The sequence below is a fragment of the Equus asinus genome, chromosome 17 (genome assembly GCF_041296235.1).
Source record: "Equus asinus isolate D_3611 breed Donkey chromosome 17, EquAss-T2T_v2, whole genome shotgun sequence".
In the NCBI taxonomy this organism is placed as follows: domain Eukaryota; kingdom Metazoa; phylum Chordata; class Mammalia; order Perissodactyla; family Equidae; genus Equus; species Equus asinus.
This window is the reverse complement of record NC_091806.1, coordinates 41,839,672-41,865,335: the sequence shown is the minus strand read 5'-3', so window position 1 is coordinate 41,865,335 and position 25,664 is coordinate 41,839,672. Positions and strand designations below refer to the sequence as shown.

Sequence of the window (25,664 nt, the reverse complement as noted above, 5' to 3'; positions counted from 1 at the left end):
TTCAACAATGTCTTATAATTTTCATTGTATAGGTCTTTCACCTCCTTGGTTAAATTTATGCCTAGATATTTTATTCATTTTGTTGCAGTTGTAAATGGGATTGTATTCTTGAGTTCTTCTGTTAGTTCGTTATTGGAGTATAGAAATGCAATGATTTTTATAAGTTGGTTTTGTACCCTGCAACTTTATTGTAGTTGTTGATTATTTCTAATAGTTTACCAATGGATTCTTTAGGCTTCTCTCTATATAAGATAATGTCGTCTGCAAACAGTGAGAGTTTCACTTCTTAGTTTCCTATTTGGATCCCTTTTATTCCTTTTTGTTGCCTAATTAATTTCTCAGGCCAAAACCTCCAGTACAATGTTGAATAAGGGTAGTGAGAGTGGGCACCCTTGTCTTGTTCCTGTTCTCAGAAGGATGGCTTTCAGTTTGTCCCTGTTGAATATGATGTTGGCTGTGGGTTTGTCATATATGACCTTTATTATGTTGAAGTAATTTCCTTCTATCCCCATTTTGTTAAGAGTTTTTATCATAAAAGGCTATTGGATCTTGTCAAACGCTTTCTCCGTGTCTATTGAGATGATCATGTGGTTTTTATTCCTCATTTTATTAATGTGGTGTATCACATTGATTGCTTTGTGGATGTTGAACCATCCCTATGTCCCTGGCATAAATCCCACTTGATCATGGTGTATGATCTTTTTGATGTATTGCTGTATTTGGGTTGCCAGTATTTTGTTGCATCTATGTTCATCAGCGATATTGGCCTGTAGTTTTCCTTTTTTGTGTTGTCCTTGTTGGGCTTTGGTATCAGGGTGATGTTGGCCTCATAGAATGTGTTAGGAAGTATTCTGTCTTCCCTAATTCTTTGGAGTAGTTCGAGAAGTATACATACTAAGTCTTTGAATGTTTGGTGGAATTCACCAGGGAAGTCGTCTGGCCCTGGACTTTTGTTGTTTGGGATGTTTGTGATTACTGTTTCAATGCCTTTACTTGTGATTCATCTATTCAGATTTCCTATTTCTTCTTGATTCAGCTTTGGGAGGTTGTAAGAGTCTAAGAATTTATCCATTTCTTCTAGATTGTCCAATTTGTTGACATATAGCTTTTCATAGTATTCTCTTATAATCATTTGTATTTCTGTGGTATTTGTTGTAATTTCTCCTCTTTCATTTCTAATTTTATTTACCTGACCTTTCTTTCTCTTTTTCTTTCTAAGTCTGCCTAAGGATTTGTCAATTTTCCCTTCTCAAAGAACCAACTCTTTGTTTCTTTGATCCTTTCTACGACCTTTTTTGTTTCAGTTGCATTTATTTCTGCTCTGATTTTTCTTATTTCCCTCCTTCTGCTGAGTTTGGGCTTTGTTTTTCTTTTTCTAATTCAGTTAGGTGTAGTTTGAGATATCTTATTTGGGATTTTTCTTGTTTGTTAAGGTGGGCCTGTATTGTGATGAATTTCCCTCTTAGGGCCACTTTTGCTGCCTCTCATATGATTTGGTATGCAATGTTTTCATTTTCATTTGTCTCCAGACATTTTTTTATTTCTCCTTCAATTTCTTCAATGATCTATTGTTTGTTCAGTAGCATATTGTTTAGTCTCCACATCTCTGTCCCTTTCTCAGCTTTTCTCTTGTAGTTAATTTCTAGTTTCATAGCATTGTGGTTGGAAAAGATGCTTGTTATCATTTCACTCTTCTGAAATTTATTGATGCCTGCCTTGTTTGCCAACATATGGTCTATCCTTGAGAATGTTCTGTGTGCACTAGAGAAGAATGTGTATTCTGCTGTTTATTGGATGGAGTGTTTATATATCTATTAAGTCCATCTGGTCTAGCTTTTCATTTAGTTCCACTTTTTCTTTGTTAACTTTTTGTCTGGATGATCTATCCATTGATGTGAGTGGAGTGTTGCGGTCCCTTACTATTATTGTGCTGTTAATATCTCCTTTCAGGTTTGTTAATAGTTGCTTTATATACTTTGGTGCTCCTGTCTTGGGTGCATAGATATTTATAAGTGTTGTCTTCTTGGTGGAGAGTACCTTTGATAATTATATACTGCTACTCTTTGTCTCTCTTTATCTGTCTTATCTTGAAGTCTACTTTGTCTGATATAAGTATGGCAAGAACTGCTTTTTTTTTTTTTTTTTTGTATGCAGTTAGCTTGGAGTATCATCTCCATCCTTTCACTCTGAGCCTGTGTTTGTCATTGGAGCTGGGACGTGTTTCCTGGAGGCAGCATATTGTTGGATCTTGTTCTTTAATCTGTCTTGTCACTCTGTGTCTTTTTATTGGAGAGTTCAACCCATTTACATTTAGAGTGATTATTGATATATGAGGGCTTAATGCTGCCATTTTATTGTTCATTTTCTGATTCTCCTGCATTTACTTTGTTTCTTGTCCTATATATTTTGGACTACCAATTCAGTTAGGTAGTTTTTTATGCTGGATTTCTTAGCTTTCTCCTGATTTATTATTCGTGACTCTGACCTACTTTTTTGTTTAGTGGATACCATAAGGTTTGTATGCAAAATCTCACAGATGAGATAGTCCATTTTCTGATGACTTCTTATTTCCTTAGACTAAGCTGATTCAGTCCCTTTTCCCTTCCCCTCCTAAGTTGTTTCTGTTACATCTTATTCCATCTTGTGTTGTGATTTTGTGATTAAAATGACATGACAAGGTTATCTCTATTTTTGGTATTTTCCTTCCTTTCATCTCTAATGTTGTACATGAGTATTTGCTAACCTATTCTGCTTGGTAGCTCCAATATTCTGATTTTGTCTACCTATTTATTTCCTTATTCAGGGCTTTGTAACCCCCCCCCCCCTTTTTTTTTTTCAGGTACGAGGGCCTTCTTGAGGATTTCTTGTAAGGGTTGTCTTGTGGCCATGAACTCCCTTAGCTTTTGTTCATCTGGGAAAGTTTTTATTTCTTCCTCATATTTGAAGGATATTTTCACTGGATAGAGTATTCCTGTTGACAGTTTTTTTCTTTCAAAGATTTGAGCATATCATTCCACTCTCTCCTAGTCTGTAAGGTTTCTGCTGAGAAATCTGCTAAAAGCCTGATAGGGGTTCCTCTGTAAGTTACTTTCTTCTACCCTGCTGCCCTTAGTATTTTTTCTTTGTTATTTACTTTGCCAGCTTCACTACTATGTGTCTTGTAGTAGGTCTGTTTGCATTGACAAAGTTAGGAGATCTGGTAGCCTCCTTCATGTAAATTTCCATCTCCTTCCCCTGGTTTGGGAAGTTCTCCAGTATTATTTCTTTGAACAAGCTTTCTGCTCCATTCTCCTACTCATCTCCCTCTGGAAAACCTATAATCCTTATGTTGCCTTTCCTAGTTGAGTCGGATAATTCTCAGACTTTCTTGATTTCTTTTTAGTTTTAGTTCTTTCTCCTCCTCCATCTGAAGCATTTTTATGTTTCTGTCCTCAGTTATGCTGATTTGTTCGTTGATGATATCTGCTCTACCATGCAGATAATCTATATTGTGCTTAAACTCATCCACTGTGTTTTTCATCTCCAATATTTCTGCTTGTTTCTTCCTTCTAGTTTCAATCTCTTTTGTGAAGCGGCTCCTGAACTTGTTGAATTGTCTATCTGTATTCTCTTTTAACTCGTTGAGATTTTAATGGTAGCTATTTTGAATTCTCTGTCATTTAGGTTATAGATTTATGTGTCTTCAGGATTGATTTCTGGGTACTTGTCATTTTCCTTCTGGTCTGTAGATTTAATATTTTTTTCATACTGCTATATGGCATAGATTTGTGCTTCTGCATTTTGGTATTATTTGATTGTCAGTTGCACCTTTTGCTACTAGATGGGGGTCAAGAGCTGTGTATCCTGAGCCCGCTATGATCTGAGGGGAGAGCTCCAAGTTGCTGGGCTGTGGTGGTGGGGTCAGTGGGCAGTGGGAAGGGGCTCTTCCTCCTCCTGTGTGATCTCAGGGGCTTCTTGCTCTGCCCTCGCTGTCTGGTCTCCTGGGGTGTTGGCTTGATGCAGACACCCCTGCGATAGCAAGTCCCCTCTGTGTGGGGCTTTTCCCCAAGCTGTGAGGGACTTTAGGGATCTATGGTGTTCTCTCAGAGGGCCACCACTCCCTCCCTGCTTTCCTCCCTGTGGCTGCACTTAATCCCAGGGTCACTGTCCTTCTGTGAGGAAGAGAAGTGTCCTCTTACCTTGATTCACTTCCTTAGCATGAGGAGGGGAGTCCTCAGGACCTCCACCTTCCCACATGTGGCTGTGTGGGTCTCTCAGACATGTTTTGTGTTGTGTGGATGTCCTCTGTTGGAATTATGTGTGTCCTTTTCTTTGTAACTTTGGGGGGAGAGTTTACTGGGAGAGCTCACTCTGCCACGATGCTGACATCACTCCTGAATGTTATATAATTTTTAAAACACTTATATCAATAACATTTACCCACAATATGACCTAGGAAGGCTTATTCTCATTTATTTGATAATATTTCCCATGTAATTTAACATACCAAATAAGTTAGTTTAATATTTTCCTCTTTATAGAAAGAGAGACCAAATTTTTGAGAAGTTGCAGGGCTGATTGGAAATTCTCAAAGTTTTCTTTTTAAGTTAAAAGAAGACTAATTTTGGGAGAATTTTGTCAAAAATGTCAAAAAATTTTAAAACATTTGATCAGGTAGGAAACAATGCTTAGTTATCCATTCAATCAAAGTGACAACAGGAATAGTCAAAGGCAGAGTCAAAACAGCCAAAGGAAAAAAGAACTTTCATAATATTCTTTATCAGGAGCAAACCAAACAATTCAAGAAAATTTTCCTTTTAAGAGAGAGAAAGCCAAATTCGAATTTTGTTCCAGCTTACTTTTGATATTGAAACTTATTTACTTCAATCTTAGCCAACTTGACCACGTATAAAACTCTTTCCTCAAGGTTCTTCCTCCATAAACCTCTTATAACTTTCTTTTTCACATTTAGAATTTGTCCCATGTCTTCTTTTTTCCCTCCTGGTATTTTAGGACAAATTCATTGTTCTTTAACCAAACAAAAATATCTCTATTTTTAGACCTCCTTTACTGAAAACATACATTTTACTTTACATGTATACAGACTTTTTAGAAATATGAAATATTTCTATATATTTATTTCTAAATATGAAATATTTTTCAATAGAAAATACCTCAGCATGCACAAAACACGTTTATCAACAAACCCAAGCATCTTTCAGTTTCTTTGAGATAAGAAACCAAAGGCAGGCAAATCTATGCCTAGGAATCAATTTTTAATATTTTATGTGGAAATGACCTAGATACTCAACAAACTTTATCATTTACTTAATTTAGCAAAACTCTAAAGTTTTAAGTTACCAAAATTATTTTGGAAGTTATTTTTCAAGCGTATATGTCATAAAATGTAATTATTGTTAAAAAGCTCCTCAAAGAGCTTTTATCTTTTTTGTATCTATTCAGTTTACCTGTCCTCAACAATTATATTTAGGCTGTCTACAAAAACCTCATGAGACATCAAACAAAATCAGCTATTATTCTAAGTTATTATTCTTGCTGACAAGTTCTATCCAGTGCTGATAATCCTGAGGACATGCCTATTCTAAATCAAACCAGCAAGCTTAAATAAACTTTTATTTATTAAAGATTATTTCATATCATGTTAACTTGAAAGACATTTGGGTTAGTTTTTATTACATTTAGAAATAATTTATGTAAGTGCTTACTTTGAGCCAATTAAATAGAGCTTTTAATTTTAGTCATACCATCCAGAGGTAAAATACCATATGTATATATAACAAATATATAGACACAAATGTACACAAAGACACCATAGTTATTGTTTTAAAACTTTAGGACAATGTATCACACCTTTAAAAGTCTGCACAAAGCATTGAACAAAGGCCCTCTTTCTAAGCGTACATTTAACCATAACCCCAATTTACCTCGGAGGGGGAGCCTTTATTGTTTTAGCACCTGATATTAGTGTCTAGTTTTGTTTCATATGGTGTGGGCTCAGGCAAGCTTATCGTCTTCTCTTTAGTATGTTTAATTAACATTGCCTGAAAGGCAGATTTATCCCCACAATACAATCAGGCAAAAAGAAATGTAATCATTTTCTATAAAGCCCATTTAAATATACCAATTTTTATAAAACTTTACCTTAATTTTATCAGCTCTTATACCTCTAATTATAACTTATATTAGGGTTTCATTAATAAATTTTGGTATTATAGTACCGTGTAGGGGAAGCATTCCCCCCCAGACATAACACTTATTTCTAAAAAAAAATCCAGGCAAAGTTGACATGACCTCTTTATATAATATTAGCTTAAACACTTTAATCTTTATAGTCTTATCAACCTTAGCAGCCTAATTGTTGGCTCAAACAATTGTTGATCAGGTTTCTCAGGGTGATTTCTGCCTTATGGCTTTTTAAATTTTTTTAACCTGGGGTGAACAGAACAGGCTTGTCTGAGATCCTTTAGTGTTGGGGGAGGTCAATAGGGGGTCCCTTTAGCCTGTCCAGCCTTAGGCAGTGTTTTATTAAAACCTTTGTTTTAACTTTATTCATGTCTCTTCTATTCATCCCATTTTTCTTTTGAATAACTAGTTAAAGATTTCCATCCTGTTGGGATGAGTCCTGTGACTCTTCCCTTTTTGATTTCTCTTTGTTTTTCTCCCCTTTAATATTTGTCCTTTAAAAATTTTCACCTTGTGGGGCTGGCCCCATGGCCGAGTGGTTAAGTTTGCACTCTGCAGTGGCCCAGGGTTTCCCTGGTTTGGATCCTGGGTGTGGACATGGCACCACTCATTAGGCCATGCTGAGGTGGCGTCCCACATGCCACAACTAGAAGGACCCACAACTAAAATATACAACTATGGTGGGATTTGGGGAGAAAAAGCAAAAAAAAATTCACCTTGTTGAAAAGAGTCCCTTTATTTTTCGTCAGCTTCCTTTTATTCTTTTGTTAACTTAATGTTTTCATTAGCATCTGTAAGACCATGAGAAGAAGCTGAGACCCCAAGTTTGATTAAGTTCTAAAGACTAGTCTTTGTATTTTCCTTTTAATTTGGTCTTTTCATACGTACCAATAAGACAGCTGTTTATGATGAGAGCTCTCTAAAAATTTTTCCAACTTAAGGATCCATTGTTTGGCCATTTTCTTTCCAGAATCTAAAGACTACTGTGGCCATGTGATGTTACAAAAGAAAATCATCCCTTTTTAGACACTGGCTTATGACTATAATTAGACCATCTACTCAGAATCAACCCCAACAGGCTCTGCTTGGGGACAGATGGCATGCTCCCCATTCTGATACACAGAGGTGGACAGACACACAGATCCAGAAGAGAAAAACCAGACACCAGTGAACCGGTTCCCAGATTTAGGGTAGAAAGTCCTACAACTGTTCCCACTCTGAATGGGCAGCCAGATGACCCCTCTGCAAATGGAAGGGACCCCAGATGGCCCTGCCATAAATGGAAAGACCCCAGTGCGGGGGGAAGGGAGTTCACGGGCATCCCAAGGCAACTTACCTTATTCCACACTGAGTCCGTTGACTCACCAGAAGCAACAACAAGCAAATGAATCTAGAGCCTGTTTCCTTGGCATGAGAAAATGTGCCTAGGCCCAGTGGTGCTGGGTCACATGGAAAGTACTGGGGACAGTCCCTAGGGTAAATTACCTAGGCAGTTGCTGGACTGTTGCCCAGGAAATACCAGTCAGCCCAGGCTGAGGAGCCAAGGGCAAGAGCCTCCTGGCTGGCTCCCCAAAATGTTACTGGACACAAATACAAGTTCCTTACCTGCCACACAAGTGGGGCCAAATAAAAACTGGAATGCCAGGCTTATGGCAAGGAAAGGGCTTTTATTTCAGGTGATGTCAGCCAAGAGATGAGAGTTAGTAGTCAAATTCCTCTCACCTCCCGAAAGATAAGAGGCAATGTTGCAAGGAATGAAGCTGCTTGTAGGCAGGAGGATGGTGAGATAAGGGAATCTGTGTGTAGCTGTCCTTGGTTGTCTGCACCACAACGGGTGGTGGATTGTGGTGCCAGGAAGCTGAGTTGGGTGGGGTGTGGGAAACTTCAGCTTCTTGATATTCTCTCGATATCAGTTTCCCTGTAATAAAACTTCAAAGGACCCATAACTAGCCAAAATGTTAACATGAGGCCACCCGGGCTCTAACAGTTTGTAACTTCTATTTGCCTTGCAAAGTTCAGGGATACAAAGGTTAAAGAAAACGATAATTACGCATGAATGTAGAGAAGCAGGGAAGGGGGATGGGTACTCTTCGTTTTAACCCCATATGTGCTGGGTTTAGTGTAGGGGACACATATCAGGGCCAGTATCAGCAACTCTTCAGGGCCTCACCATGGGGATTTGTTCTCTGTTTCAGTAAGGCATGAGGAGTTTCAGAGATAGGGGGTTCACGAGGAAGTTATACTTCACCTTCCTTTTCCTTCATAAAAGCCTGATTTTTCTGGTCAGAGCAAACTGTCAAAATTGGCATAATCACAAAGCCTCGCCAGAGTAGTTGGGACACATGTAAAAACCCTGTTTTCAGTTGGCTGATGGAACCTCAGGACCTTTTCCCTCAGGACTGCTTGTGACTTGAGAGTTGCTGCTGAGTAACAGAAACCCTCATGTTATCACGAAATGCTCCTGTGGATTCTGCTCCTTAACTGTGGTTTGCCTGTCCTCTCTCTCCCCTCCGCTATCCCCTCGCCTCCTGCCCTGGCCTTCTCCTCCCACCCCACCCCACCCCCTCAGAATCCCCACAGGGCCCCTCACCTGCACAGCATTTAGCCTCGTCCCATTTCCTCCCACTTTCTCAGTTACTCCTTTCTCAGAGACAGCAGAACAATGGATTCTCCTGGAGGAGCCATCTTCCTCCTCAGACAGCAGAGAATGGAGAGATTGCAAATAATTAAAAATTAATGTTTCTCCCCTGTCACAAGAAGAAGAACGGGCCTCCATAACTGCAGAAAAAGACTGGAGGCCTTGGAGGCAGATACCGGTTTGACCCCGACATGGCTGTCCACCCATCCCAGGGTGATGGAATTGGAATGCGGTTTAGTGACGGTCTTGCTGGTGATGGTGCTGACATTATTCGGTAGCTTCTCAGTCCCGGGGCCTTTCTTGCAGAGCTCCTATTGTGAGCGCTGTATGAAAGGTAAAAATCGTTTCTTTGATATCCCCGCCCCTCAGCATGCTTTTTGTTTTTCCTAGCACAGCAACAAGAACAAAAAATAAATAAAGGAAGTGGCAACTGGGCAATTCTAGAAGTAAAGAGTAAGGAGAAGTGGAAGTCAGTCTGGTTTCCTCCAAACCAAACCTCTCCTTCCTGGGTTTGGACCGCCTTACAGAGAGTTGCTTGGTCAATATGCACAACAATTTGTTGGGTGGGTGGTAATGCACGCAAAGCTCTGGTATTTCTCTCTCTTGCCTCTGACTCTCCTTATCAGGAAGCTGGTGAATAACGTGTGATTATTGATGAGCGCGGGCCTTTCCTCGTGTTAAGAACAGTCAACGTGTCCTGAGAATTTACCGCGAACCAGACATCAGGCTCCGCACCTTAATAGGCATCATTTCATTTGTTGCTCTCTCTCTGGGGAATGTATTTTTACATATTATCTTATACGTTGTACAATACCATCATCATTCCATTTTACAGATGAACAAACTGAGGTTTAGAGAGGGAAGGGTGCCCTGGACCCCATAGCTGGCAAGTGACAGGGCCAGGATTTGGCCCAAGAATCCTGATTCCAAGGCCCGGTGCTGGCTGGGAGTGGCGGGAATATAGAGCTGGGTCTACTCTTGTGGAGTCAAAGCCCCAGTCAGGGCCTGCGGCTGGTCATTCACTCATTCATTCATTCATTCATTGATGGAATGCTTACTGTGTGCCAGGTTTGGAGGACGTCTGATGGCTTAAGACCCAATACTTAAAAGTACTTTCTTTCCGCTAGACTCCTGCCTTCCAATGGCTTTAAAATTTAATATAGGTTTGAACTCTAAGCCCACGGGAGTGGAGGAGATAGGTAAATTGATTACATTCCGGTGTGATGTGTACACAGAGAACAGTATAATACAACACGTTCTCAAATATTGGGCTGGCCCGCAGTGGGCGGGTGAGAGGTGAGGAGGTGGTCCTGGAGCCGGGTTCAGTGGGTGCCCCCGGGGAAAGGAGGGCAGAGGAGGGGGCGGCGGGGTGGGAGGCGGGGGGCGGGGGGAGGAGCGGGTGGCATCCCGGCCTGTCTGGATGGGAGACAGCGAGGGGCGGGGGGGAAGGGAGCTCTGCGAGGCTCTCATTAGCCAGCCACACGGGGAGGGGCCGGGTGACCTCACGCTGGCCTAGCCTCTGCGGCCATTAAACTCGTTTCCTTTGCGGTGGCCGCCGCGCTGCCTCCAAGTCCGCGAGGTGGGTGGAGCGGTTCTCTCCGGGACTTAAGGGAGGGTGAGAGGCTTGGGGCGCTCTCCCCGCCCGAGAGCTGTGTGGCAGAGGGAGAAGTTGGGCGAGGCGGGAGTAAACAAGTTAGGGAGCAGCCTGCGAGCAGCTGCGGCCGCCTGGCCCCGCGGGCCGGGGAGGGAGGGCCGGGCGCTGGCGGCGGTGGCCGGCTTTTTGGGGCGCGGCGCCCCGGGCCGGCCACTCTCATTGCGCTCCCCGCAGCTGCGCCGCCCGCCTCTCAGGTATCGGGTGACCCTCCCCGGCCCCCTCTAGGGTTTCATCCGATCACTGCAGAGCGCAGGGCAGGGACGCGGCGGGCGGGGCACTCCAGGAGAGTAGTTAGTGTTTCTGAATTGAGTCTGAGACGCACCGTGCACGGTCACCCCCGCCAGAAACCCCCGTCCCCTGGGGTCTCCGGTGCGCTGTTTCCTGTTAACGACGTAGTGTATCCCCTGCTCGCCCTGCTTCGGGCATTTCCACAGCTGATAAAGCGAACTCCAGCCTGAAACGGAGGGTCCACCGCACGGAAGAAGATGCGCGCGCCCATCGTAAGTGTGTGGCGGGCGTGGGCTGGGGGTGGGGGTCGTGTTTCAGTGGGGACTCGCCGTCCTGGGCCTGAGTTACCACTTCAGACAGAGGATGCTTCAGTCCGTAGGGTCACACCTCCACGGCCGCTGGGCGTCAGGTGTCGGACGTGGGTCAGCGGGCGCCTGTTGGGCTCGTCTCAGGGCTGCACTTGCGAGGGCGGGTGTGGAGGCCGCCCTGCTGAAACCAGGCCCCCGGGAAGGGCCTTCAGGACCTACCTGGGGAGGGAGGAGGAAGGGACGAATTGTTCCACAAAGGCGCTGTGCTGCCTTCTTGAGTCAGTCCACAACACCTGCACTGGCCCCTGGGGCTGCGTGTCTGGGACTGGAGCTGTTGCCCTGGGCCTCCCTGGGTCTGACCAGCGGGGCCTTTTCTGGTCTCAGCTGACCCACCTCATGACCAGCCCTGCCAGCAATTTCCCAGCTCTCACTTTTCCTTTTTCTAACCTGTGGTGTGGTTCAGAAATCATAAAGGGGCTTAGCAAATGCTTCCTTTCAACTCAGCAGGACCGGCTGCAGAGTAGACCCCCCTGGGATTGTGTTCACACTGAGCACTTAGCTGTGGCACTTTGATCCAGTTTCAAAACCCCTCTGTTCCCCGGAGTGAAGATCATATGACTGGATACTTAGGATACTTTAAACACATATTAAGTGTTCAACTGTAATTCACTATTATTATTATTTAAATAGCTGTAAAGACCTTCGCACCACTCCCGGCATGAGGGTGTACCTGGCATATCTGATGCCTGGAATGGTCTTTTTAATTTTTTTTGAGGAAGATTAGCCCTGAGCTAACATCTGCTGCCAATCCTTCTCTTTTTGCTGAGGAAGACTGGCCCTGAGCTAACATCCGTGCCCATCTTCCTCTGCTTTATATGTGGGACGCCTACCACAGCATGGCTTGCCAAGCGGTGCCATGTCTGCACCCGGGATCTGAACTGCCGAACCCCAGGCCACTGGAGCGGAGCAGGTGCACTTAACCACTGAGCCACCGGGCTGGCCCCTGAAGTGGTCATGGTCATTTTTAATCACCCCTCTCCTTTATCTGACGACATTATTTTTAGTCATAATCATGAAATGAATAGTAATGATGTTCAGAAAAGAAACCCAGTGACAATTTTCTTTTATTGAGCTTTGTGTGTGACAATCATGCCAGTGAAAAACTAAAAAATGAAAAATAAGGTAAATATAGACAAAAATAGAAAAATGTAGTGGATTAATGGTTTTTAATTGCATGAATGGATTTTGAAAAAAACTTATTCTTACATATAGGTTGGTTGCCGTAATGAATAATAACATTACAGTTTCTGTTTTGGAACTTTTTAACTTCTGAAAAGCTGACCATGACTTTGTCAAAATTGACCTTCTTTGCGTGGTCATATTTACTATTCAGTGGAGCTAGTCAGTGTGTCAGTCTTTGCTCACGGTTAATTAAAGAACGTTTTTTTATTAATTTTAATTTCGAAAGCTTCTCTTCATGTGAAACAACAGATATCCAAATAGGGAAAGCCTTCAACATTAGCATGAGTTCATCAGAGATTCATAAAAACCCCATTTCATAATAAATTCCAGAAATTGCAATACTACCTATGTCTTTTTTTAAAAATCAATTCTAGTGGTTTTAAATATCTCCACAATTGAAACATTTTCACTAAAACATCTTCACCAGAAAAGTCTCATATGTTTTTATCTTATTTGGCAAAATTCTCCCAAGATTTTCTTCTGCAAAAGTCAGAGAAAATGGTTGAATGATGGTGAACATTAACATTCATTTAAACCACTGCTTTAGAATGGGACTCGAGCTCTTGGTGAAAATCATTCAGGCTTTCAAACACTTCTTTTCAGTTTCTTCTGGCACTGGGAGAGCAGACTCTTTTAAAACATTTTTTAAATTAAAAACCTTGTATTGAGGGGCCGACCCCATGGCCGAGTGGTTAAGTTCCCGCGCTCCGCTGCAGGCAGCCCAGTGTTTCGTTGGTTCGAATCCTGGGCGCGGACATGGCACTGCTCATCAAGCCATGCTGAGGCAGCGTCCCGCATGCTACAACTAGAAGGACCCACAACGAAGAATATACAACTATGTACTGGGGGGCTTTGGGGAGAAAAGAGAAAAAAATAAAATCTTAAAAACAACAACAACAAAACAAACAAAAAAACCCTTGTATTGAGGCTGCCTTTCAATAGATCACAGTGAGGGAGCGCTCAGAAACCCCCCCTATGTTTCCTAGAAGCAGGTTGTCTACGGGTGGTTTAGAGAGAGCAGACTCTTTGTCCTCTGTTTAAAAACAGGAAAACATAGAACCACAGGAATTGGTGGCACAAGCCGTGCAGAAAGTGAGTTCCAACCATTCTGAGCCATTTGGAACTCACTGTGGGAACAGATGCGCGTACGTGAATCTTGTGTGTGTCGGGGGCTGACCGTATAACTGGATGTTCTCTGATTGAACTTCCATGGAGAAATCAAAGCTTTTTAAAGAACAAGAAATAACAATGCGCTAATTTGAGACTCACATCTGTGTTATTAAATCTCAGCAGTAATTGCAGCAATGAGAACTTTGAACAAAATAGCTTTGGGGGGGAGTAGTATTTTATCACTGATACTGTTTAAAATTGTTGGCACGTGCAGTAATAAACAGCAGACTGACTTTTGTTGTGTTGTCGTGTTGTTTTAAAATTCTCTGTGCACAGCTCACTTCTCTTTGTCGTGCATCCGGGGTTTGCGGCTCCCACCTCCTAGCTCTGGGTGTGTCACTGCTGGCTCCTAGGGCTTCACGAATGTTTGTTATCCTTCAAGCCGCTCAGCAGACCTCCTTGGGATGCCCCGGGTCAGTGCCGGCGCTGACTGTTTCTCTCCTCTCGGTCTTCCAGATTTGCTGAGAATGCATGGGCCAGGAGCCTCTGCCTTCCCTCCTCCACCCACACTGCGTCCTTAAATCATCCTTAAACCTGTGGCTTGTTGAACACCTGCCGCTGGGGATGTGAAATCCAAAGTGAAACTGAGGCTCCAGACTATGAGGAAATTGATGGGCCCGCTCTGATTTCTGACTGGAGACTTAGCGACTTCTCTATGACCCTCCAAGTTTGCCTGATGTTCTGACAGGGCTCTGCGGAGCTAGTGAAGTTGTAAAGGGGTGAGGGGGAAGAAGACCCTTCTCAAACAGCAGTGGGGCTTCAGGCCCTGCAGGGGGTCATCCTCACTCTGCAGAGGCCACAGGCTAGGAGGGGCCTGAGGAGAAAGTGGTGTGTCCCACGAGGCCACAAGCCTCTACTGAGAGCATTGTATGTGCCAGGCTGGCTGTGCAGTCTAGCTGGTGGGCTGGGCGTGGAAAGTGCTCACTCCTTCCCCTGGGCTCCGCTCAACCATTATAGTCATCTGATAAACAGGCCATGGGGGCAGTGGCAATCCTCTGCGGGCCTCAGGGGAGGCATTGAGGAGGTGGAGACTTTGAGCCCATCTTGAGGGATGAGTAGGAGTTTGCCAGGCCTCGAGCACTGTGATGCAGAGGCAGTGTTCGCCACGGGGGTCGTTATCAGACGTCGGTACCTTCGTGTGAATTACTTGGTGTAGTGGAAAGAACTTGGCCTTTGGATTCAATTGGGAGACCTGCAGTGGAATCCTGGTAGCGGTTCTCGGGGTGCTCTGAGACCTTGGCCAAGTTAATTGCCATCTCTGAGCTATTTCCTGGTCTGTAAAATGGGGCTGCTGTAAGGATTCCAGGTGATTTGTGAAAACTCCAGGACGTGCCTGGTGCTGGTGATGGTTCCCAGATGAATCAGGGGGCGGTCCTGATTCACAGCGGGTGAAGTTGGGCACGTGGAACAGGACTGGGGCCTGGAGGTCAGGAACCTGAGAGGGCGAATGAGTTTTGCCTCCTTTTTCCAGGACACCCATGACCTTTGGGCTGCTGGGGCTGGTGCCCACTGGGGCTGCCGCGTCCCTCTCCCAGCGGCTGGCAGGGGAAGAGAGACTGAGACACATCTGAGACTGGGGAGTCTGGGCAGTCAGGCCTCACCCTCCCAGTGCTGCCTGCACCCACCCAGCTGGGGGCATGGGGTCTCAACCCTCTCATGGGCCTAAGTGGTTTTACAGCCTTCGCCCCCATATCATTTATTCCTCACACAAACCCTGCCAGATGGGCCTTAATGGCCCTGTTTTACCAGAGAAGCTCAGAGAGGTTAAGTGATTCCTGCAGGTCACACAGCAATAGAGCAGAGAGGGGCCCAGTTTGAGGGCTGGGCTCTGCTTCTGAAAACGCTGCCTCAGAGAGATGGGATTGGCACCCAGTTCCTCACATATTTTCTTTTCTTCCTAAAACCTTGGCACTGAAACTCCCAGCTCTCTCCCGGGAAGCCCCTTCTCAGCACCCACCCAGGACTTCAGTCTTTCTTTTTACAGGCTTCTAAATGTTTTTCCCAGAGCCTCAGAAATGAAGGGGATGACGTTAGGGATTTCCACACTGACCACAGTGTGTGATTTTGGGACCTCAGAGGAGAACTTGCTGTCACGCTGGGTTTCACAACCTCCACTGTGTCTCCAGCTGGTCCCAGAGCTGTCTGCGACCTTTCCAAAAAAAAACTCATAAAAACACCCCCGAGAACAGTGGCAGCAAAAACTGCCGTTGACAGAACGCTTCCCATGTGCCAGGTGGTATTTGCTGAGTGGTTTTGGGGCATTAACTTCTCTTATCCTCAGGACAGCCCCACGAATCGGGTGCTATAGTCATCCCCATTTTACAGCTGAGGAAACTGAGGCCGAGAGAAGTCGGGTAACTTCTGAAGGTTATCCAGCTAGGAAGTAGCAGAGCCCGGATTTGAACCCAGGCTTTCTGGCTCCGGAGCCCCAAGGTAGTCAGTCTGCTGTTTCTGGAAACTAAATCCATCTCGATTTAAACACAGAGCGGCCATGCTCATTCGCCTACCCTCTGCGTTTTTTGTACGCCTGAAATATTTTGTCAAAAAAACCAACTGGCAAACCCATGCCGAGGCTGAGTGTGGGTGGATTCGAATTCTGCCGTGGTGGCCTTGAATGAAAGAAAAACATTCTTTTGGTTTCGTTTCAATCCTTGGGGTGAAAATTCTCAAAGTGCCCTCGCTTCCCGCTCTGGTCCTGCCCAGTGCCCACAGCCGAGGGTCTCGCACTGGGTCAGGGTCTCCGGCCGGAGATGTGGGTTAGTCCCCAGGGATGACATGGGAGATGGTGGAATCCGATGGGGGGGGTGGGGCGGTCTCCCTTCTCCTTCGTCGGAGGGAAGAGGCTGGGGTTCAAGTTCACACTTTGCCACTTTCAGGCTGACCTTGGGTAAGTGACCTCATCTCCCTTAGCCTCAGTTTCCCCACCTGCAAAATGAGGTATGACTGTCCAGCTCAGCCTAACGCCTTAGTCTTCCCCCTCTCTCCCCTTCAAACACCCTCTCCTGGTGTTCTCAGTCTGGGCTGCACAGTAGAATCACCTGGAAGCTTTAAAAAAATGTCAGGCCTGGGCCTCATGCCGGGGGTCCTGCTTCTGGCCCAAGAGCACCCTGAGATGCCCCCCTGAACCATGCTCTTGCTCCGGTGTTCCCCGCACCCCTGCTTACCTCTCTCTAGCCCCTTTAGGGCCACTCCCTTCCCGCCGCAGTCTCTGATGGCAGGAGAGTGTGAGGGCTAAGAGTGTAGGATTTGGGTTTGAATTCTGTCTCTGCCTCCTACAGGTACCCCTCATCTTTCAAGACTTCAACAAAAGTCTCAGAGGCTGCCTTTCCCAGCTCGTCTCCAGCTCCTCTCCTCCCGTTCTCTCTCACACCCATTGCAGCCAGGCTTTTGCCTCCAACTCTCAATGGGAGCTGTTCTCGTAAAGGTCACCAATGACCCTCATCCCAGGCCACTCTCCTGACCTCCAGGCTCGTGGACTCAGCTGCCTCCTTAGCCTCTCCATTTGGCCACCTGGTGGACGTTTCAGCCCAGCAGGTCCTAGCAGGGGCACTCTGTCCTCCCTCAACCTGCTCTGTCTGCAGCCTGCCGTTCAGCCTCCTAGTTGCTTTGGCTAGAAACCTTGGGGTCATCTTGACTCCTCTTCCCTTCACACCCCACCTCGTTCCATCAGCCAATCCTCTTGGCTCTCCCTTCAAAGCAACCCAGAATCCATCACCTCTCATCTCCCACTGCCCCATCTTATCTTGGAGATGAGCCATCATCTCCGCTCTCCATCCTCCGTTCTCCCTCTCTCCCCGCCTTCCCCCCTCCACTCCAGCCATGCTGGCCTCTGGGCTGCCCTTGAACGCTCCTACCTGGAGCCTTTGCTCAGGCTGTTCCCTCTGCCTGGGTGTTCTAGACATCTGCAGGGCCCGCTTTGGCCATCCCTGATGCCCTGTTTAATATTGCACCCCCTGCCCCATCCCACTGCACTCCAGCCCCCTCCATTCTGCTCTACCTTTTCTTTCTTTTTCTTTTTTTTTTTGCAGGGAAAGATTTGCCCTGAGCTAACATCTGTTGCCAATCTTCCTCTTTTTTTTCCCCTTCCCAAAGCCCCAGTCCATGGTTGTATATCCCGGTTGTCAGTCCTGGTTCTTCCATGTGAGCTGCTGCCACAGTATGGCAACTGACAGACGGGTCATGTGGTTCCGTGATCGGGAAACGAACCCGGGCTGCTGAAGTGGTGAGAGCACCGAACTCTAACCACTAGGCCATCAGGGCAGGCTCTACCTTTTCTTTCTTTTTGTTTTTATTTGGTATCCCTTCTAATATTCTAGATGATTTACTTGTTTACTAAGGTCTTTAAAAAAATTAAAAATTTTCTGTCTCTCTCCCTGACACTGAACAAAAGCTTCACCAAGGCAGGAATCTTCGCTTTGTTCATAGCCGGAGCTCAGGAGCCCGGGGCGGTGCCTCGCTCTGTGAGCATCTGTTGAGTGAATGAGCAAATGAATGAGTTCCTTGACCCTCCTGGGCCGAGGTGGGCACCCCCAAGGTGAAGAGGTGACCTCGGTCACATATACCGTTTCCCTGGGGGTAGGGGGAGGGTACTTGTTAAAAATGCAGAGTGATTCTCCATGCCTGCCAGCAACCCCCTCTCCTGTCATCTGTGTGCAGGCTCAAGGCTGAGAACCACAGCTGGGGGTAAAGGCCGCAGGCTTGGTGGCAGGCACCCAGTGAGTTCCCGAGCATAGAGTTAGGGCACACCACACGCTCGTTTTATTGCTGTTGTCATTGTCCTGGACCTCCTCAGTGCTTCCCTTCTGCCTCTCAGAACACTGATCACTTAAATTTAAAAGGAGAGTTTAAGATACTCCACAGTGAGAATGCATCGGTGGACATATTTGAGATAAAGCTAATACAGTAACTTAGGAGAATCTAGGTGATGGTATACAGATATTCACTAAAAAATGCTTTCAGTTCCGGGGCTGGCACCGTGGCCAAGTGGTTAAAGTTCCATGTGCTCTACTTTGGCGGCCCAGGTTTGGGAGTTTGGATCCCGGGTGCGGACCCACACCATTCGTCACTCACGCTGCAACCCACATACAAAATAGAGGAAGAGTGGCATGGATGTTAGCTCAGGGCCAATCTTCCTCAGCAAAAAAACACTTTCAATTCTGAATGTTTGAAAATGTAGGTTCGAAAAATTTTCATAATAAAATGTTAGGAAGCATGCTATGAACTTAAAAATGTTCATTGCAGAAAAGCGGAAAATACAGAAAAATAGAAGGAAATGAAACCATCACAATAAGCACCCTTAGTCCTGGCACCCAGAGGGAGTGTATGCTAAGATATTAGTGTAAACCTTGTATTTACTCTGTTGCATAGTAATAATTATGTGGATTACCCCAAATTGAACACACTGCTGTTTGTCAAGTCAAGCTCTTTCTGAATCTAATACAGATGTATGTTTATTTAAACACTTTGGAAAACTAGAAAAGAATTCAAAAGAAAATTAATACCCAAAATTCTACCACTTAGTCATAAACACTGTTTACGTTGTGGTGTATTTTCCACAGTTTTTCTTTTATGTGTTTAAATTTTCCTTTTTAAATGAGGTTTAAAACATATACTGTTTCTCATAAAGCTTTTTCATTAACTATTATGTTATGGACATTTCTTGTTATTAAGTATTCTTTTAAAACAAAACTTTTAAAACATAACTGTATAGTATCCTAGTATATAAATATGGCAAGATTTAACTCATCTCTTTCTGTAGGATATTTGTGACCTTGTGATGGACATCTTTCTGGGCATTTCAGATTATTTCCTTAAGATCTGGTTTATAAATAGAAATTGGGTCAAAAGGAATGAATATTTTTAAGGTTAGTGATACAAATTGCCAAATAGCCCTTCAAAAAAGTTGTACTGCTTTCTATTCCCATCAGCAGTGAGAATGAGATCACCTGTTTACCTGCATCTTTTTCTATATTTAATACTAGTATTTTAATTTTCACCCAAACCAGATTTTAATATTCATTTATTTGATTACGAGTGAGGTAGAATATGTTTTCTTGTATTAATGGTAATATGTATTCCTCTTTTAAAAATTATTTATTATGCCCTTTGTCCATTTTTTTCTATTTTGGTGTTTAAATCTGTTTTATTGATTCATAAAAACTCTTTATATAGGAAAGACATTAACTGATTTTTTGGGTCATTTTCTTCCAGTTGTTCATAGTACCTTGTTTGTGGTGTTTTCTCAATGCATAGAATGTTCTGGCCTGGCTCTTTTGGTTATAAAATAAGAAAGCAGGCCACTTAAGCTAGCTCAAGTAAAGAAGATTTAGTTTAAGGACATACATGGAGAGGTAAGGGGATTCTCGTGAAAATCTAAGAACAGGAGCTATAATAACAGGGCCTCTCAAGGCCTAGAGCGGGGAGTCAGTTCTGGATCAAGGTGACTCGAGGCTACTCAGCAGCTGGAGTGTGTGCATCTCAGTGCTAGTGCCCCACCACTGATGCGACTCAGCCAGCAGATCTTGACACGCCTGCTTCCTTCTCTCCCATTATCAACAGGAGTCTTCTGTTTGGTCAGAGTTGGCATTCTCTGCTCCCACCGTTTGCTTGGCCCATGGTCCATTGGGGTCTCTCTTGCCTCTTCTACGTCATGACTTTTCAGTTTTAGTCCCTGCTGCCAAATAACCTGTTTTGTTTTCCATTGCTTGGTTCCTATTTTTGAGAGACAGAGAGGATTCGATTGGCCTAGTTCCACTTCTCACGGCGGGTCACAGGCTGCCAACTGCCTGGGGCCTGTACCGTCTTCTCGTCCAGCTGACTGGGGCTGGGCTGTGTGGTCACATGGTAGAAAACATGGCTGCATGGGCAGCTGAGACTGTAGGTGACCAGTTTCCCTTAAAATGGAGTATGAACATAACACGCAATGATAGAAATTTTTAATAATAAGAGCTTTAACATTTTTTAAATTATCAAAACTGTCGACGAAAATAATCCATAACCAATCTATAAATGAAAATTTGGGTGAGTTTATTCTGAACTTAAATCTTAGGATTATAACCCGGGAGAGTCCTTCCACAAAGGAACAGAGCACTCCAAAGAAGTTGGGGTACACAGGGTGGTTATATACCCTCAAAGAGGGTGTTTCACATATGATTGAAGTATCCCTCCCACAATAGTCACAAGACTGCCCTGTGGGCACAGCACTTGATGGACACAGCAGGTAGTGGGTCTGCCATCTCGGTGGGCGTAGCAGGAGGCAAGTCTATTGTCTCAAGCTGGGCGGTCACAGGTGAGCGCAGCAATCAGTTTCTAGCCTAAGGAAAGATGCTTAACCCTTAAGGAGATGCCAACGTTGGGAGGGGGAGAGAAGTAGCACCTTTATCTCAAGGGCCTTTGCTCTTGCCATAGGGAATCTCTAAAGCAGATATACAATGCATGCTCAACAGCCACGGTCAGGCCCTTTTGGAAAGACAAGGTCAGGTCGAATTAGGTTTACACAAAATGGCTTCCTCATATACTCCAATATATCCTATTGCTTGCCATTTTTATTTGTCAAAACTTTTAGTCTTTTCATTTATTCCTTTGACTTTGGCTTTTCTCCTTAGAGCGTCTTCCTCTATTCCAAGATCTACACATATCCATCTGTGTTCTTTTAAAATTTATTTTATGATTTTATTTGTTGCATTTAAGTGTCGCTGATTTTTAAGCATCAGCATGCTCATATTTACAGGTACCAGACGGGAGATGGTTGCAAGAGGTTTTGGTGACAGATAATGACCATGTTCTCCAATTAAACACTGAAAGTTCATCAACATGAGGGATTTTTTTTCCTCATCTAAAAATCTTTTGAAAAATTTTATTATAAAAGTAATTCATATTGGTAAAAAAATAGAATAGTATGACACAAAAGGAAAAAGTCTCTGAACCCCTCCCCCCATATACTGTGCAGCAGTTTGGTGTATTTTCCTCAGATCATACATAGTGTATAATACATTTTGCCTGGAAATGTATAAAAATGTATTTTAAGCAAAAATGGGATAGTAATATTTTTCAACTTACTTTTTTCGATTATTTCCGTGTCTGCTCTTGTAAATCCACCTTATTCTCTCTAACGGCTGTATGTACTTATGGATGTAGGATAATTTATTTAATTGGTCGTTATTAATGGTTGTTTAGGTTGTTTTCCCAATGTGAATTTTGGAGGCCAGAAATTGTTCCTCAATTCGCTTGTTAAGGAAAATGGCTGTTACACAGCTCTTTGTAACTCTGCTTTTGTGGGGAGAATAAAGACGTTTTGTTCTGGAATCTCGTGGGCGCAGAGTCTCTGCTTTGCCATTGTTATCATCTGTGTTGCCAGGAGAGCCCTGATTACTGTGCTGGCTGGGGATCCCCACCCCCAGCCCTGCCCTGGAGAGGCTGCTCTCTTCCTGGTGCTTCCTGCTGGTCCCTGTTCCTGGGGGAAGAAATGCCTGGTAATGTGATACAATTGGATTCCAGGACTGAGCATCAAGCTGAATGAGGGAGACATCACTGCCCATCCTTTTGTAACAGGAGTCTGCAAACTTTTTCTGTAAAGGGCCAGATAGTGAAGATTTTAGGTTTTGCAAGCCATGCGATCTCTGTTGCAAATATTCAACTCTAGGAGAGAGAAGGCTGCCGTCAACCATATGTCAATGATTGGGTGTGGCTGTGTGCCAGTAAAAGTTCACAGTCACTGAAGTTTGAATTTCATATAATTTCATGTGTCACAAAATAGTCTTTTTCTTTGGACTTTTTCCCCAACCATTTGAAAAATGTGAAAAACCATTCTTAGCTTGCATCCAAAAATAAGCAGAGGCAGAAATTTGGCTCATGGACTGTAGTTCTACTTCGAATTTTATAACACGAGTTCTTGAGTTCTTAATTTTTATTTAGCTGAGTTGGCTTATGTGTATCAAGGAATTGTTTCTCTAGTTAGATGTTAGTGACAGTGAAAGAGAATTATTCATATCCTTACTTCATGACGCCCTCTGCTCTCTGGTTCCTGCAAGGCGCCCTCTCTTGTGTGTGTGTTTTGTTTTCTTTGGTTCCCTTTTATCATGGTCTTTTACCCCATCTTCCCAGTGGCCAGCATCCTAATGTGTTTAATGTATGTACTTTAGTTTGTATGATTTTTTTCTTGTTGTTGTTTTTTTAAAAAGTATTTTTTCAGGTCTGGTTCTTATAGGATGTGCATTATTGGTTTGTGTGTGGGCATCTTTAATTTATATAAGTGGTATTGGGTTGCAGAGTTCATTCTCATTTTCCACTTGGCACTATGTCTGAAGATTATCCATGTTGCCATGTGAACATTGAGCCCTTACTTCGAACAAGTGCACAGGGCTCCATGAGTGAGTCCACCTGCTTTCACTTCATTTTGAAAAAGAAGTGTCCTTGAGTGGTATTAGATTTTGAACTTGTGTGTATTTGGAAATTTGTGTCTTTTCCCCTTACAAGGGACAGGCAGTTTGCTTGAGTATTTAAAAAATCACAACTTTTTTCCTTTCGAACTGTAGATATTCATTAAAATTTTTTTCATTTTTATTTTTAAAAATTTGTTTTAAAAAAAATTAAGGTCTCATTTACCCCTTTTAAGTTCGGTTCTATGAGGTTTTTTTTAAGGTATGCTTTTTGGTGAAGAAGAGCGGTCTGGAGCTAACATCTGTTGCCAATTTCTCCCCGCCACTTTTTTCCTCCCCAAAGTCCCAGTACATAGCTGTATATCCTAGTTGTAGGTCATTCTAGTTCTTCTATGTGGGATGCCACCACAGCATGGCTTGATGAGCAGTGTGTAGCTCTGCACCCAGGATCTGAACCTGTGAACCCTGGGCCGCTGAAGCGGAGTGTGCGAACTTAACCACTCGGCCACGGGGCTGGCCCCAGTTCTATGAGTTTTGATAAACACTTACCATTGCATAACCATGAGTTGAACTGCCCCCAAATTCCCTCACACCCCTCTGTGGTCAACCCCTCTCCTTACTCCTGGCCCCTGGCAATCACTGATCGCTTTCCTGTCGTCAAGTGATGCCTGTTCTGGAATGACACATGACTGGAATCATTCATGACGTTGCTTTGTGGGTATGGCTTCTTCCACTTAGCATCATGCGTTTGCTGGTCCCTTATCTTTTGGTGTTTAGTGTTATAAAGTCTGAGTTTCTTTGTAGGTATGTTGGTCATCGTAATAAGAATTTTTTTTCCAGCCCTGTTTCTGTGTGTAGGTCTCCTTTCATTGATATTTGTCTGGAGCACGGTGAACTCCTTGGGTCTGTGCACCTGCTGGCTGCCTGTTACTTGACACCTTGTTACTGACGTGCTACTGTGCAATTGGTAGCCTCCCTGGGGGCTGGGTCCCTGTCTTGTCTTTACGGCCTTGCTTGTTTGTGGAGACCCCCAGTTAAATTCCCCTTGGGGGATCCTTGAAGATCCTCTAACTCTCACCAAACAATTTATATATATATATATATATAAAGATTGGGACCTGAGCTAACATCTGTTGCCAATCTTTTTTTTTTCTTCTTCTCCCCAACCCCCCCCCCCCCCCCCCCCAGTACATGGTTGTATATTCTCGTTGTAGGTCCTTCCAGTTGTGCTATGTGGGACATCATCTCAGTATGGCTTGATGAGCGGTGCCATGTCTGGGCCCAGGATTCAAACCAGTGAAACCCTGGGCCACCTAAGCCAGGGAACTTAACCACTCAGCCTGGGGCTGGCCCCTTTTTTTTCTTTCATTCTGGAAAACAAATGGGATTCCTAAATTGCGACCAGAGTCCCTTGTTCTGAAATAGCTTCTCAGTAAGGTCAGGGTGCCTTGTTTTTGGAAGATAAATTATAATTGCTGCAGAAGAATACATGATTTATCTGTAAAATTCCTGTGAAAAGATTTTTTTTCCTACTATATGTCATCTTGTTTGTGGTTTTAGTGTTTCTATAAATAGAAATGAACTGCCATTGACCCTGCTTCACGGGCTTTGTAGAGTTGTGATTGGCTGTTCCCACTGGCCATTGTTTTCATCCCAAGGGAAGCCACACAAGGGTGAGCATCTGTCAGGCGCACAGAGCGTGGTGGCGGGATGTGGGCAAACCCCTGTGAGTCTGTGCTTTAAGAACAGGAGAGCCAGAGCCCCCGCCCCGCTCTTCACTGCACTGAAGGGCACGAGGCCGTGACTGCGAGTGGAGACTACAAAGGACAGAGGAGATAAGATTTAAGACTGGGTTGGACCAGAGGAGCTCATCCCCCCAATGCTGGTCCCAGTCGGAAGTCCTGCCCCACCCCCTCCCCCCTCCCCTAGCACTCAGCACAACGTCTGTTACTGGCACCTCAATAACGTTGAATGAAAGTGCTCTTGACCCTCCTGGAAGTTTTCTCCAGCCCTGCTCCGTGCTCCCCTAACAGCGTGGGGCTCTGAGCAGCATTTCAGCATCCTTGCTACCTTCCCCGGCACAGGCACACACACATACATGCGCTGTCCCACACCCGCACTCAGTGTGATATGATAAGAAATATATTTTTGGTCTTCCTCCCTAGTTCCTGGAACAGAGCTCCTAAAACCCTTGTAATTTCCTGAGTGATTGGGGTGAGAGGAGAGTCTCTTGTTATTCATAACAAGCCCCTTTCACCCTTTTCTGAGTTTATGCTAACGAGGTGTTGAGGGCTCGGAGCCAGAGGAGCCAGCCAACCAACCCGGGATTAGAGCGCTGGAACCTTCCATCCCACCTCCGAGCCCCCTGGGGCTGGAGAGGGGCTGGAGGCCGAGTTAATCACGAGTGGCTAATGATTTAATCAATCACGCTTAGGTAATGTAGCCTCTATAAAAAGCCCTAACGTGAGGGATTCAGAGAGCTTCTGGGTTGGTGAACACATGGAGGTGCTGGGAGAGTGGCACGCCGGGGCAGGGCGTGTGAGCTCTGTGTGCCTTCCCACATGCCTGGTCCTATGTACCTCTTCCATCTGGCTGGTCCTGAGTTGTATCCTTTATAATAAACTGGTAATCCAGTAAGTAAACCATTTTCCTGAGTTCTGTGAGCCATTCTAGCTAATTATTGAGTCTGAGGAGGGGTTGTGGGAACCTCTGATTTATAGCTGGTTGGTCAGAAGCACAGGTGACAACAGGACTTGTGACTGGCAGCTGAACTGGGGGGCGGGCACTCTCGTGGGACTGAGCCCTTAACCTGTGGGGTCTGTGTTAACCCTGTGCAGTTAGTGTCAGAACTGAGGTAAACTGTG

At 44.4% G+C, this 25,664-nt stretch overlaps 1 protein-coding gene across 2 annotated transcripts in view; it reads left to right on the top strand.

Moving 5' to 3' along the window:
* Positions 1 to 10,189: 10,189 nt before the first annotated feature.
* Positions 10,190 to 25,664, top strand: part of PLAAT3 (phospholipase A and acyltransferase 3) — a 41,856-nt gene continuing 26,381 nt past the window's right edge. The window contains exons 1-2 of one of the 2 annotated variants that reach the window (XM_044750030.2): positions 10,190 to 10,400; positions 10,910 to 10,975. In XM_044750030.2, the coding sequence (XP_044605965.1) occupies positions 10,961 to 10,975 (15 nt within the window). In that variant the 5' untranslated portion in view covers positions 10,190 to 10,400; positions 10,910 to 10,960. The other variant, XM_044750031.2, reaches the window with a different exon arrangement.